General features: G+C 50.0%; 1 protein-coding gene across 3 annotated transcripts; it reads left to right on the top strand.

The window, feature by feature from the left end:
- The first annotated feature begins 149 nt into the window (after positions 1-149).
- On the top strand, positions 150-11,179 carry ncapd3 (non-SMC condensin II complex, subunit D3). 3 transcript variants are annotated; one of them, XM_076046107.1, is made up of 35 exons: positions 150-971; positions 1,581-1,777; positions 1,889-2,051; positions 2,322-2,488; positions 2,572-2,742; positions 2,846-2,907; positions 2,982-3,069; positions 3,275-3,408; positions 3,488-3,560; positions 3,652-3,777; positions 4,212-4,497; positions 4,584-4,622; positions 4,747-4,830; positions 4,954-5,027; positions 5,115-5,249; positions 5,333-5,553; positions 5,646-5,837; positions 6,031-6,128; positions 6,202-6,311; positions 6,393-6,500; positions 7,038-7,152; positions 7,229-7,324; positions 7,439-7,677; positions 8,210-8,289; positions 8,374-8,511; positions 8,632-8,765; positions 9,004-9,233; positions 9,314-9,424; positions 9,517-9,687; positions 10,075-10,196; positions 10,292-10,356; positions 10,485-10,532; positions 10,637-10,699; positions 10,813-10,867; positions 10,966-11,179. In XM_076046107.1, exons 1-35 carry the CDS (start codon positions 869-871, stop codon positions 11,042-11,044), a joined length of 4,377 nt encoding a protein of 1,458 aa, XP_075902222.1. In that variant the 5' UTR covers positions 150-868; the 3' UTR covers positions 11,045-11,179. The 3 variants fall into 3 exon arrangements, with proteins under 3 accessions (XP_075902222.1, XP_075902220.1, XP_075902221.1); XM_076046105.1 differs by having other exon boundaries at positions 10,066-10,196; XM_076046106.1 differs by having other exon boundaries at positions 152-971; positions 10,072-10,196.
- The last annotated feature ends 2,836 nt before the right edge of the window (positions 11,180-14,015 follow it).

The raw sequence follows: 14,015 nt of genomic DNA, 5'->3' as shown, positions 1-14,015 counted from the left end.
CCCCCCAACTCAACCTGGGGGACGTCAAGACACGCAATGAGACAGCAACACTTCCGCTTAGGCTTTTCAAAGTAAAACCTGGCTTAAAAGTTTACGCAAAATGTCTTCATGACGGCGTCAGTATGAAAACAATAGCCAACAGATGTCACTATAAACTATTCCAAGTTATTTTAAACGGCATATTTTAAACAGCAAATGTTCTGTCGTAATTCCCGTTTGTTTGAATGACAGCTTTATTTTTATGCTTTTAATTTTAAGATAAACTTTTTACAACTTCCGAACAGCTCTGACGATATACAGCTAGCTTGCCCCTCCCTCTCCCACCAACCCTCCCTCCCTCTCAGCTGCCGCTGAGAAACAAAAACACGATGCCTTAACTTTCAGATCACGTGTCCCCACTAGCAGGACGCTATAGGTCCCCCCCGAATTCTTCAAGTCTCTTCAGATCTAACCAACAACAACGTGCAACGACACTACCAACAAAAAAACAGAGCAATTAACAGAACAGTAACAACAGAGAATCAGATGTTATTCACAGCTAAGTATTGGCCAAATAAACTGTTTTACTATGGTCAAACACAAAATATCATTATTAATTCATTAAAATTCGAGTTGGTGTGCATTAATTACCGATTAATATCATGTCAGCATGATCGTCGAACTCCAATTACTACTTCAACGTGCTGATCACCAAGTCTTTTTATACGATCTTTTCACGAACATTTTCTTTCAACGTAAAGCTAAACTCATTACTTAGGTTTTCTAACCAAAAGGTTCCCAGTTCGATTCGTACTCCACGCAACAGGGGGCGATCCCACTCACAGAAACAGTATAGAGAAACACACGAAGAAGAAATATATCACTGCGCATGCTCAAAGGCAATGCAGTTTTGGGCGCGCTTGTTCAAAGCGTAAACAAGATGGATTTGATATCCGCGCTGAAGTTTCTGAAGCTAGAAGACATTTCGCAGGGTGACTCTCCTTTCATATTTCCGTTTTACCATCTGACAGGGATTTAAAATAATAATGATAATCTTGAACCGACATGAGCGATGTCACGGTCTGTCCTGCTAGTCTTTGCTAACCAGGGACTCCCTGTCGGCGACAAAAAGCGCCTGTCAAAAAAGACGCTTAAAAGAAAAAAAGAAAAAAACAAAAACTTTTTTTTCCTATAGTATGACAAAATGAAAATTCAAACAAACGCTGCACACAGTGACGTTACTTTGACCTTTAAGTCGGATACCGACAGCCTGAAACAGCGGTTTTAATAACCGAGCTAAGTAAAATAGGCAATAAAAACAAATGCTGTTTATATTACATACGTTCACTCAAATTCGACACGACAGGTATATGCGGGTGAAGAGTGTTTAAGTCACAATATTGGTTAACATGCACTTACAAGTGCTGTCCATTTACCATTTTTAATTACTACTATTATTGCTGTTGTTGTTGTTTTTCCACAATAATATGTCCTTGTTATCGTGTGGAACAGCTGTGTGTTTAAAGGATTGGAGGAGTCTGAAGTGAGATGTGTTTGTGTTGATTTTTTTTCCCCCGGTTGATTGCTGTGGGAACCTTCAGCCTGGGTGGATGAAGTCTGGGATTTGGAGTTCACAGAGAAGAAGGCGCTGGAGGATGTTGCGATGGAGGAAGAGGGGGAGTGGGAGGAGCAGCCGGCAGCAGCCGCTCGAGACGAGGCGTTCAAGGCCCTGTACCAGTGTCTCCTGGTGCACGCCGCTGACCAACGCCAGTCTACTGGTGGAGACAGAGCCTCGGCGGTGAGAACTGAATTACACTTAGTCTGTGTCTGTTTATAACTTAGATGTTCCGTTTGCAAGAAGTTCCCGTGGGACAAGATTTTAATCTGACTAAACACGACTTCCACGCAGAGTGTGTGGTCGATGCTGGGCGAGAGCAGGGTGTCCATCAAGTCCCTGGTGGCCGTTCTCTCTTCCTTCGTCTTGCCGGGAAAAGACAAAGCAGCCGGCGTCCAGCAGAGAGTGAGCGCTCTGCACGCCGCCTCCATCTACGTGCTGCTCCTGGGAATCCCTGGTGAGAAAACCATAATAAAGTCATAGTAAAAAGTCATAATAAAAAAGGGCTACATTGAGAGACAGACAACCATTGGCACTCACAGATACACCTCCAGACAGTTTAGAGTTCCCAATTCACCTCACATGCATGTTTTTGGACTGTGGGAGGAAGCTGGAGAACCCGGAGAGAACCCACGCAGGCGCAGAGAGAACATGAAAACTCCACACAGAAAGGCATCATAAAAATGGTGGTTCTTATTACCCTTCCCAACCCAACGTGTCATCCCAGGGAGCATCGCCAACAAGGTTTTCCACGAGGTCCTGCTGGACACGTGCGCCAACCTGGCCTCCCACTGCTGGCCGCAGGACTCCGGGAGGAAACGCAAGAAGGACGGCCTGAAGAGCTCGCAGGCTGACAGCAAACGAGCAAAACCGAAACGTAAAGAAGCGGCTCAGGTCGGTTCTGCCTTCCAGGAGTCGTGAGATGGAGTTGGAGGGGATGGATGGAAAGCCAATGTGTCCTCTGGCTGTCTCCTCAGATGGACACGGACGAGGACGAGGAGGAGGAGGAAGAGGAGGAGATCCACTTCTCCAACCAGGACCTGCTGAGGATCAGAGACGGTGTGGTTCTCCTGGTCCAGAGCCTCCTCAGACTCCTGCAGACGTTCCCCCTCAAAGACCAGCAGCAGAGCGCCAGCAACTGCACCCTGGTAACCTCTGCGGCCTCCGCAAGCGCGTGCATTTAGCACCCCCTAGTGTCCCCTGTGTCTCCTCAGCCATTCACCTTATTGTTGTTTTTTTTTTGTCCCGCAGCTCTTCAGTAAAATGCTGTACTTTGAGCCAGTCGTCGGAGAGCTGACCTTCACCGCTGAGCAGTGAGTTCTCTGACTCGTAATGTAAGGAATAAAGATCGAAGTTGCACTGAGCTGATGTCTCTTCTGTCCTGCAGAGACATCACCAAACTGAGGAGCATCCCTGAGATGGCCTTCTACGGCCTGCAGCTGCTCATCTCGCCGAAACATGGAGACCAGAAAGAAGTAAGAGCCCGAAATGCTGCACAACTATGAGTTGTTAGAAATAATATATAGTAAGATTAGGCAGAAGGTGTGAATTTATATTTCATAATATGAGTTAAAATCAATCGAATTTTCAAAATGTTTAAAAAAAAAATAAAGTCTAGATTTTCAGCCAATAAAATGAAGTCATGAAATAGAAATTAATAAATCCTCCTCTTCTGTGAAGTCCCTGCAGAGAATTTTCTACCGGCTCCTCTTCGTCATCCTGATGAAGAACAAAGCCAACAGAGGGGAACCGTCGCTGCTGGCCGTCAATCAGAATGTCCTCGCCGCCCGCCAGCAGGCCATCCACTTTGTTTGGTAACCCCTCCCCCTACCTGCCCACCCGCCCCCAGTCCACCCAGTCACAGTGTCATTCACGACTCTCTGTGGTTTGCAGTCACCTGGTGAGCGAGCTGAAGGAGGTGGCGCTGCCTTTACTACACATCCTCCTGCAGCACATCTGCTCCCAGGTATCTCTTTCTCCTCCAAGATGAACGTGCTACTGTTTGGAACCATGATGCTGTGGGGTTTTTTCACTATCGTTGGTTTTCTGCGGTGCAGATGGTGGAGAGGAACGAGTACCGCAACCACGGCGCTCAGGCCGTGGGCATGCTGACGGCTCAGATGGAGAACAAAGATTACGCCTCCTTCATCAAGTGGCTGGCCAAACTCTCCAGGAGCGCCAAGGTAATGGAACTGCCCCCTCTAGTGGCCAGCCTTCACGAAAAACAGAAATCTGGATGCATTTCTGTGCAGCAAGCACGATGAATAAAGTACGCAGTAACCCCCAACGTCCACAAGAGGGTGTTGTTGAATTTTCTATAATTACTCGGGGTGTCCCAATGCAACTCTTTCACTTCCGATACAGTAACTGCCAAAGTGGATCTGATACATTATCAGCACGGATCAAACATGCTTTCATTTCTTATTTTGCAGTGCTGAATTAAGGCGCAATCAAGTGATATTACGCAGTAAATCATTTTCTTTTCCTATTTCAGCTAACAGCCTTTTTGCAGGACAGATTCAATCGCAGATGGATTGATTATTTAGAGCATTTTGCTTTCACAGATGTCTGTGTCTTCTGCAACCGTCACCGTCTCAGTGCACCGTGTCTCCTGCAGGTGGTGCACCGTCTCTTCTCGGTGGACGTGGTGATGGTGCTGCTGGAGCAGCCGGAGAGACAACCACAGGAGGGGGACCTGCAGGGAGGGGAGGAGGAGCAGGAGGAGGAGGAGGAGGAGCTGGCGACCGTGTTGTCGCACAAGTTCCTGATCCAGAGCGTGCTGTTCGGCCGGAGGATGGACAGCTCGCCCACCGTGCAGGGCCACGCCCTGGCTTGCCTGGCCCAGTGCCTGGAGCTGCCCTCGCTCAACGCCACCCAGGCCGTGCACCACCTCTTCTCTGCCAGTGAGGAGATCATTGTGTTGTTTTCTTGTGCATGTTTGCAGCAGCGGTGTGTCGACTTCACCTTTAAACTTGTTCTGCTCCATCAGCTGGAACCCCGTCGGTGCTGGAGGTGGAGCTAACGGAAGGTACGGAAGCGCCTCTGTTCTCCACTATCTGTGTTTTTTTTTTTGTTTGTTCTGCTGTGCATATAAACTTTTGAACTTGAACTTGAACTTTAAGATGTAACATTTATGTGTGTGTGTGTTTCAGGGGGCCACCAGACTCAGAAAACCTACCGCACTCTGCCGTTCAGGACCGTGGAGCTGTGTACCACCGACAGCTTCGGCTCGGACGGTAAGACCTCGAACCCTCGTTGAAGCCACGTCAGCCCTGCAGCGTGCAACTGAAAGATACTGCAAGTCCTTGCTTTACACTTGTAAATGCTTTTAAATGTGCAAGATTCCAAATTGTCTGCAGCTAAAGAGAACCTGGCTCTTCTCCTTCGGCGGGTGGAAGACTCAAGGACCACCATCAGGAAGTCGGCGCTGCAGGTCCGAGAACACAGATTCAAAACACACCTTTAGTCCAGGCTTTCTTCCTGGCTGCGTCCCTGAAGCTCCACCCCCTCCTCCCCTCAGGCACTGGTGGGTCTCCTGAAGCACGGCGTGATCCCGGTGACCTCAGACAACCTGACGACGCTGTCGCACCGCTGCAGGGACCCGGCCATTTCCGTGAAGAAGAAGGCCCTGCAGTGTCTGGGGGAGCTGCTGGCCGTGAGTCTCCGCCCACCGTCTTCTTTCTCCAGGAAGCTACACGACGGACCTTCTCCTAACATCTCCTGTCTGTGACCTTCCAGGTCAGACCAGAGTGTCCCGTGGTGCAGAAGGCCTGGCTGCAGGGCATCATCCCGGCCGTGCTGGACATGGAGACCACGGTGCAGGACAAGGCCCTGGAGAGCCTGGACCAGGTGCTGCTCAGCCAGGTCAAGCTCTACTCTGCCGGGCGCCACCTGGACGCCGCTCAGAGGCTGACCTGGAGCCTGCTGGGTCTGCTCTGCAGCGAGTGCCAGGACCTCAGGTAGGTTCCTCCGGGAAGCTCCTGCAGAAGGTCCTCGTTCCTCTCCTACAACTGCGACTGACCCGGTTTTCGTCCTGCTGCTGCATCTCCAGCGGATACTTCAGCAGGGCCGTTGGCGTCTGGTCCAAGAAGAACTCGCTCACCTCCAGGTTCATCGCCAACTTGATCTCGCACACCGACGCCGAGCACGCCACCGGCGCCTGGCTGCTGCTCTCCAAGGTGGCCTCCCTGTCGGCCGAGCTGCCCTGCAGCAAGATCCTGGACGCCTTCGACGGCGTCATCAGGTGAGCGGGGAATACTGCCACCTGATTGGTCTGTGAAGTGTGCTAGCAGTCAGTTAACGTCAGCAGCAGCTTAATTTATCACTGTGAGGATTAAAGCTGGCATCGTGTCGTCGAGGCCCTTCCAGGGGTCGCACCCCTCTCACTTTCTCACCCCTCACCTGTTGATTTGCTTTGATTTTTTTTTTTCCACCAGTGGGCAGGAAGTCAACGTCGCCACCTGCTGCCACATCCTGTCGGTGGTGGGAGACAGCGCAGCGCACCTGAACGAAGACACCAGGACTCGCATCGTGGGTGAGTGTGGGTGAGAGGCGAGAGGTGCGGCCACAGGAGGGCGCCTGTTGACTCTGACTGCCCCTCCCCCCAGCGGAGCTGCTGTCCTGGCTGAAGACCTTCTCCTTGTCCCTGACCATGATCAGCGCCGCCATCGACACTCTGTGCCAGCTGGGCAGCAGTGACGACATCAAGCAGACCCAGGTAGAGCAGCGGGCAACCTGTCCGTCCAGCAGGGGGCGCTCACAACCTTGACCCTCGTCGTGTTGTTGTGTTTGGTTCCAGGCTTTTCTCTCGGAGCACTGCGGCGAGCTGGTGGCGGCCAGCGAGGCCTACCTGGCCGGAATCATCCTGACCGTGAACGGAACCGACGGCCTGAACGAGGAGCTGATGGTGGGTGGAGTTCAGGCTCAACTCTTCGTTGAACGGTTCCAGTGCGTCAGGTCCATGTCATGTTGGAAAGTCTTGCCTTTGTCTTGCAAAACAGTTGCATTGCAGCTGCAGCCAAAGATCACAACGAGCTTCCAGAATCACGGAATTCCCTTTGTAGGAAAATGTTTAATTTTAATGGTCAAACTGTTCATGTAGTTTTTATCCACATTAATCATTTGATTATTGTTTGTTTTTAGTCAGAAATCATTTTCAATCAATTTTAAGATGTGCATTTTTTGTTCTCAAATTCAGTAAACCAAATTAATCAGATTAAAGAAATAACATTGAAAGGCTTCTTCAACACACCAACAGCAGTCCAGTTGTCTTCATCTTCAGCTTCAGCTTCTATGAAGAGGCTGGATGAACCTTCACAGACACAAACAGACACAAACTATGAAAAAAAAAATGTTTCCATCATCAATTGTGCAGCTGGAAAACAAGTTGTGTTGTTGTTTTTTCCACCATCATCATCATCATCATCATCATCATCATCATCAGGTGAGACACCTGCACACTCTGGGCGCCGCCTCGCTCCACTGCCCCGCCAAGGTCAGCAAGAGGACGGTGCTGCTGGTGGAGTCGGTGCTCACCACGCACTCTGATGGGCTGGCAGGTGAGGAGGGGCCTCTCTCTCTGTCTCTCTCTCCCTCCCTCACTCCCTGTAACTTCTCCCTGCTGGTTCCTGACAGGGTCCGAGGAGGAACTTCCTGCCTCGCTGCCTCTGTCCCAGTTCAGGACCAACTCCTTCACCACCAGGATCCGAGCGCACGGAGTCATCTCACTGGGTAAAGCAGACACACACTTACACACACACACACACACACGTTTCTTTATATTGTGAAACATAAAGAAACAACAACCAAACAATGACACTGTTTCCCGCTGCCTCGGTCCTGCAGGGAAGCTGTGTCTGCAGCGTGAGGAGCTGGTCCACAAGTACCTGCCGGTGTTTGCCCGCGAGCTGGAGCTGGGCACCGAGGTGGCGGTGCGCAGCAACGTGGCGGTGGTGATGTGCGACCTGTGCGTGCGCTACACCAACCTGGTGGACCACTACATCCCCAACCTGTCGGCCTGCCTGCGGGACGACGAGGCCGTGGTCCGGGAGCAGACGCTCATCATGCTCACCGGCCTGCTGCAGGTGCTGCACGTTGCCTTCACACCTTCACTGGAATGGAAACATTGAAAGAGATGGAAGTGAAATTCACCCAGCTGCTTTCAGTTAGTGCGCTAAGAGAAGAAAAAAAATTCATACTCATACTACTCACTACTGCCTCCAGAGGAACCAGGAGGTAAAAAAATCTTCAGATTCTTTGAATTTGAAATGGCCCTAATTCTTCAGATTTTCACATCACTTTTTTTTAATACACTACTGCGTCTAGATGAACCAGGAGGTATTTGCAGCTCACCATCCAGATGCCTACAAGCTTGTTTTGTTTTATTTGCATTTTGATTACTAAAAAAATCTATAGATTCTTTGATTTTAAAATGGCCAATTTTCTTCAAATTTTCAATTTTCAAAATCCATCTCCAGCTGCAGGTTTAGCCCTGTGTTTACAGCCTCCTGCTAAAACTGACGGTTTGTCGACGAGGTCAAGGTTAAGTTTGTTTTGCCGCACTGGACCGAGTCTCTGATGGTTGGCCAGCAAACTGTCCTCTCTTTGCTCACTCAGGAGGAATATATCAAATGGAAAGGCTCCCTCTTCTTCCGCTTCATGGTGGCGCTAGTGGACCCAGTTCCTGCCATCGCCAGGTAAATAAATCACACACAGGTCAGGGATCAGGGTGGAGAAACCGTGTGTCTCTCACACACACACCTCTACTTCCTGTGTGGCAGCCTGTGTGAGTACTGCCTGCTGCACCTGCTGCTGAAGAACAACCCCGAGATGTTCAGCCAGCACTTCATCGAGGGCATCTTCCACTTCAACTCCTACAGCAAGCACAAGTCCTACAACAAGTTCTCCCAGAGCGACAGGTGCTGCACCGACCACACTGCTGCTGCTGCTGCTGCTGCTGCTGCTGCTGCTGCTGCTGCTGCTGCTGCTGCTTCCTCACCTTCTCCATCCCCTCACATTCCTCTCCTTCTGGCCTGCAGAGAGAAGGTCCGCTTCTCACTGAAAGGAGCCCAACACCGGGAGAAGCGTTTCCGCATCTACCGCTTCCTGCTGGAGAACTTCACTGACGTCCAGCGCTTCAACGTCAGCAACAAGATCAACCAGACGGTCCTGGGTGAGAACCGCATCCATGTTCTGCTCAGTTTTGGTTTCATAAATGATGACAGCGACGTCCAAGACGGGTCTGACCTTCTCTCCTGGCTCCTGATGGTTTTTATGCAGCATGTTTTCATGTCAAATTACACTTTCTGGCGTCTCCTGTTTTCCTCAGTGCAGCCCAGTGATCAAACTTGCTTCAGTGTTTTTGCTTCTCCATCCCATTCGTTTTTTTCATCATTTTTCCCATATATCAGCGTGCTTCGCCGACGAGGAGCTTCCCCTGGACCAAGAGGGAGCCGAGATCTTGTCTGAGACCTTCAGCATCCTGAGCCTGAAGGAGATGAAGCTGCACACCGGGTCCAGTGCAGCAGCAGCAGCAGCAGCAGCAGGGGGCGCTGCAGGGGAGGACGGCGATGAGGAGGGAAGCATCGCCACCATGACCAAGAAGGTCCTGCAGGCGGCGCAGAAGAAGGTGGTGCAGCAGGTGAGCAGCGGTCAGAGGGCTTTGTCTGTGGACAGGTGGAGGTCCCGCAGCTCACGTCTCCTCCCGCTGGTGGCCCACAGGTCCACAAGAAGGTCTTCATAGAGCACACAGTTCCTCTCATCATCAGCCTGAAGAACCTGCTGGAGCGGAAGCGCTCGCCCGTCCTCGGGGAACTCATGACCTACCTGCAGGTGGGTCGCCGCCGTCGGAACCCAACGAGAACGTCCAACACATGTCGGGTATCGGGTCGCCCGATGACGCCTCTCTCCCTCCCCACCACCAGGTGGTGATGCAGGACTACAGGAACGAGGTGAAGGTGTTCTTCTCCAGCGACGAGCAGCTGGCGGCCGAAGTCGAGTTCATCCTCAAGTCGGCGGAGAAGCAGCGAGAGCTGGAGGAGCAGATGGTCAACTGCAGCCTGGCGGGGCAGAGCAAGACCACACCGGCGGCAAAGGTCTCCTCATTTTAACAAGAAGAAGAAGAAGAAGAAGTAGCCTTTATTAATCCCACACTGGGGAAATTTGCAGCAACAATACAGTAGAAACAAATGGAGATTATATTGATTAAAAAGAAATAATATCAAAATATTTATAGACTTAGAAGGAGCAAACAAGATAGTCACATTATATATAGATGTGCACAATATTGACATATAAATAAGTGTTTTATTGAACCTTTTTGAAATGACATTTCCCCCATGTGGCCAGAAAACGTACTGCACCTTTGCCAGAGTCCTTTTTTTGCCTCAGCATTTCTTTTTATTCCGAGCTGTTGTCCACTTTGAGCTCTCAGGTTTGACTTGACTTGGTTCTGGTTCTGGTCCCTGCAGCAGCAGCAGCAGCAGCAGCAGCCGGAGGTCCAGGGCTCGCCGCTCCGCTCCAAGACCCGCCTCTCCCTCAACTTCACCACGCCGCAGCCGCCGCCGTCCAGGAGACCGCTGGCCCGGCTGGCTCACACCGACAGGTCAGTGTGAACATCCAGCACCAACCCCGTCCCCGTCCCCGTCCCTCAGTCAGTGCACTGCCAGTGACCTGCGTGTGTGTGTGGTCTCTCTGCAGCCGTGTGCTCCGACCCATGCAAGTGGGAAACCTCCAGCCTGGCTCCAGCACTCTGGAGGGAACAGGTAGGACAGCCTGGCAGCCTTGGCAATGAATGTTTGTTTGTTTTCAGGAGCCTCGTTCAGAAGTTCCCAGTCCTGTTTTATTCTGAAACTCAACGTAAACCTGTCACCTGTCGTCTTCTTCCCCCCAGTGATGCCTAAAGGACAGGCGTTCAACCGAGCCATCAGCACACCCAAAAGTAGGAGCCTCCTCCCGACTGCATCAGTCTCCACCCTGCATGTGTTGATGTTGAGCTGAGGACGTGTTATAAGCCCCCTTCTCCTTCTCCTCTTCCTCCTGTAGGCGTCAACATCAGCCTGACCTTCAACGAAGGAGTCAGCGCCATCTTCTGTGACCGAGGACCAAGTAAAAGATTTTCTTTCTAAGCTTTATAAAGTGTTTAAAGATGGTGTGTTGTGTTGTGTTGCGTTGCGTTGAGCCTCTTGCCAACAACTTGGTGCCCTCTGTCGCCCTCTCAGGTGTCGGAGGGGAAGGGGACGTTCTGCACATCCGCTCTAACGAGCAGCTGCAGCAGTGAGTGTCGGCAGGGGATGGGGGGGGGGGGGTTTAGCCGAGGTCTCCTGTGATTTGCTGTGATTCTTTTGTGTTTTTTCTCGCTGTTGCTGTTTCAGAGCTGCAGGCCCCAAGCAGTGGAACGTCCAGTCGCCGCTGCGGCCAAACAGAAGATCAGCCGCCGCCAAATCCACATAACTCCTCCCACTTCCCTTTCACTGTGGTTTTGTTTGTTTGTTTGTTTTTCTGAGCAAAACTTTTTTTTTCTGGTCTTTTTGTACTTGTCATTTCATGTATTTGTTTCACTGATAAATAAAGAAGGAAAGAAAAATGGCTTGGAAGACGATCTACTGAAGCTCCAACACAAACTATGCAGAAATCGCCAACAATACACTGAAAATGCTACCTAGAAATTTAATGTGAATCATACTTCATCAATGTTGTTGAAAAAAACAAACACAATAGTTTTACTCCACAGTATTTTTAAACTTATCCAAGACTAATTTTTCCAAACATAGTGACTTTAAGATACAAGCGATCACAACAAATACTTTTGCTGTTGCTTCTCTGTGTTCTCACTAATCATGATGAACGATTAAGCCAGCCTTACATTCCTCAGAAAAAGAGAGTGCAGCAGGGCCAAGCACAGAACCCTGCAGCGCTCCTGCGGCCCTCTGCTGGCCAGTGAGGAGCAGTGCAGTCCTAAAAATCTGCTGTTTGTGCACTCTTATCATTAAAACACAGGTCCTGCAAGCTGCTGGTCCTATTGAGAAGCTTCATTCACGTTGTGATATAAATCCATCTCGTTCATTGTGAAAAAATAAGGACCATTTTAAACAATATCCAGAGCATTGAAGCAGTTTTGCAGCATCACGCTGAAGATGTTTGTGCCGGCTTTACCATTTTCACTTGTGAGCTGAGGCCTCCTGCTGGTTCCCTAAAAAGTCCTCCAGCTCGCCGTCGCCCCTGTCTGGTGCCGCTGTCGCCGCCGCTGCTACTTGTTGGCTATACTCTACTCGATTATTACGTGAAAATTCTGAATTGTCAGACTATCATCCCACTTCATGCTGGTGATACACAACCCCAGGAAGCCCCCCCCCTCCCTCCTTAGTTTCTCTGATGAATGTTCACAGTCATTTTGTTTTGCTTCAAAGGGTGTTGTCAAAAGTTCTTCAAAGCAGAACTCCTCCTACTGAGGAGCCGAGGCCATGACAGGTATGTGTGCGTTCTTCACGTAATGAGTTGGTTTGAAGCAGAAGTTTTGACTGAAGGACAGAGCGGCAGGAAAAACTGCATTTTTTTTCAGGCCAAAAAGTGTCAAAGAATCCAGGCTAGAGGCTCCTTTGCTGGGAGGGTATTGCACAAAACCAAGATAACAGATTCAGATTATTTCAAATAAAAAGTTTCACAAGTCAATGTGAAGCTTAACTTATGAATCAATATGAAATTAATAGAACTATCTCTCTGACCCGGGAGAGTTTGCGGGTGGTTCGGTCCTACGTTTCCCAGGATGCACCCTGGAGGACGGTGTCTACGTCCAGCATGCTCCGGTCAGGACCATCTCCATGCTGTCGGCCTTCGGCTCCACCTTGCTGGTCCCCTACCTCACCTCTCTGCTCTCCGGTAAAAAAAAATCCTCCTCCCTGAGAGCTGTGGCGAGATGGTGGCAGAAGCCGGGGTGAGAAAATATCAGTAAACTGAGTGGAAGATGCCCTCAGGCAGAAGCGTCCAGGCTGATAATTATTTATTTGCGGTGAGTTTGCACCAGTTGGTAAAGTGTGTGTGTGTGTGTGTGTGTGTGTGTGTGTGTGTGTGTATTTATAAAAAAAAAAAAAGAAAAAGAAAAAAGTGCATATTTAAAAAATTTTATTTTTCAAAATTCCATTTCATTTCATTAAATAGGATACATTTTCTCTCATCTCATATAATACTAAGTAATATAGTCATATAGTACTAATTTACTGAGTAAATTTTACTTCATTTTCCCGCCCCAAAAAATCCTGTAATGCACATGAAATGTCGCTGCTCCTCCACCACCACTTGCACCACACTCTGGCTGCCACACTTGCCATTTACGGTTTCTATTTATTTCCCATCATCCCATCAGTGAGGGAGGACAGTGGCCGTCGATGCCAGGATGTAGAAGTCAGGGGTTCAATATAGCAGCCCGAGCTCCACGATCATCACTAAGATGATCCATTTTTAAATCTTGTTCACAAGCATGCAGGAAAATCCTGCAGACTTGTTTCATTTGTTTCTCTGCTGTGTTGGTGCACAGAGGTGGAACTTGCTTTCCCAGAGGACCTCCGTCAGTCCCTCTTCCTGCGTTGATAAAACCCCGGCAGCTGATTCTGCTTCCGGCAAGACGGCCACTGGGTGTGACAGCGTCACTCAGAATCAGGAGATAGCTGTCAACAGTTTCAACATACCGACTGTGATGTATGGCTTTAAGCCACAGGGCTTGACAGGGTCACGAGGGGCGTGACGTCACTGCCCGAGCAGGTGAACACGTGCACTGTAATAGCGGCACTTTTGAATAAAGTTCAGTGAGCACACAGCCGTTATCCACGTGTCATTGGACATAACATTGGCGACGAGGATGGAGCTCCCGTTTGCACCCTTGCCTCCCTTTCTTTCTCTACCCGGCGAACCGCCGGTACCGTGGCCCCGCTGGTATGAGTCATTCGGGACGTTTATCAAGGCCATCGGGCTAGCCGACGCTACCGATGCTCGGCTAAGGGCTATGCTGATCCACAGCCTAGGCAGCGAGGACCTCTTGGACCCGCACCGAAGCTTAGTGACTGTGTGGCCTTGCTGTCCGGACATTTTGCTGCTCCACAGAGCGTCACCGTACGACGCATCTCTGATGAAAGAGACAAGCTGAGCGAGAGCGACTGTGCGGCGAGAACCTCTGATGAGACCAAGTGTAGGTCCAGCCAGACCCTCAGGTTCTTCAAATCCGAGGGAACCAAAACTAACCTTGAATTGAAGATGCACCGCATGAGAATCTGAATCTGATTAAAAACGGATGTATTTAAACATGAAGTCTGGAGCTTCCAGTTGACCTTCTGGCGTAGTTCAGTTGGTTTGGGAAGAATGCAGAGCGACAAGATTCTCCAGATGTCCTGGAATGCTGATCTCGGATTGAGTGTCACACTCACGTCCTGCA

This window comes from Nelusetta ayraudi, unplaced genomic scaffold (genome assembly GCF_046127955.1).
Source record: "Nelusetta ayraudi isolate G7.1 ecotype Tasmania unplaced genomic scaffold, CSIRO-AGI_Nayr_v1 ptg000089l, whole genome shotgun sequence".
Lineage (NCBI taxonomy): Eukaryota > Metazoa > Chordata > Actinopteri > Tetraodontiformes > Monacanthidae > Nelusetta > Nelusetta ayraudi.
The sequence above is the reverse complement of the archived record's forward strand: the minus strand, read 5'-3'. Positions and strand labels throughout refer to the sequence as shown.

What these genes read in the sequence shown, in the direction of transcription:
- ncapd3 (XM_076046105.1), top strand. Translation starts at nt 869, where the DNA reads ATGCTCAAAGGCAATGCAGTTTTGGGCGCGCTTGTTCAAAGCGTAAAC. An exon ending in CACCAGGACTCGCATCGTGG is followed by an intron (nt 6,129 to 6,201) that starts GTGAGTGTGGGT and finishes CCCTCCCCCCAG; the next exon opens with CGGAGCTGCTGTCCTGGCTG. An exon ending in AGCCATCAGCACACCCAAAA is followed by an intron (nt 10,533 to 10,636) that starts GTAGGAGCCTCC and finishes TTCCTCCTGTAG; the next exon opens with GCGTCAACATCAGCCTGACC.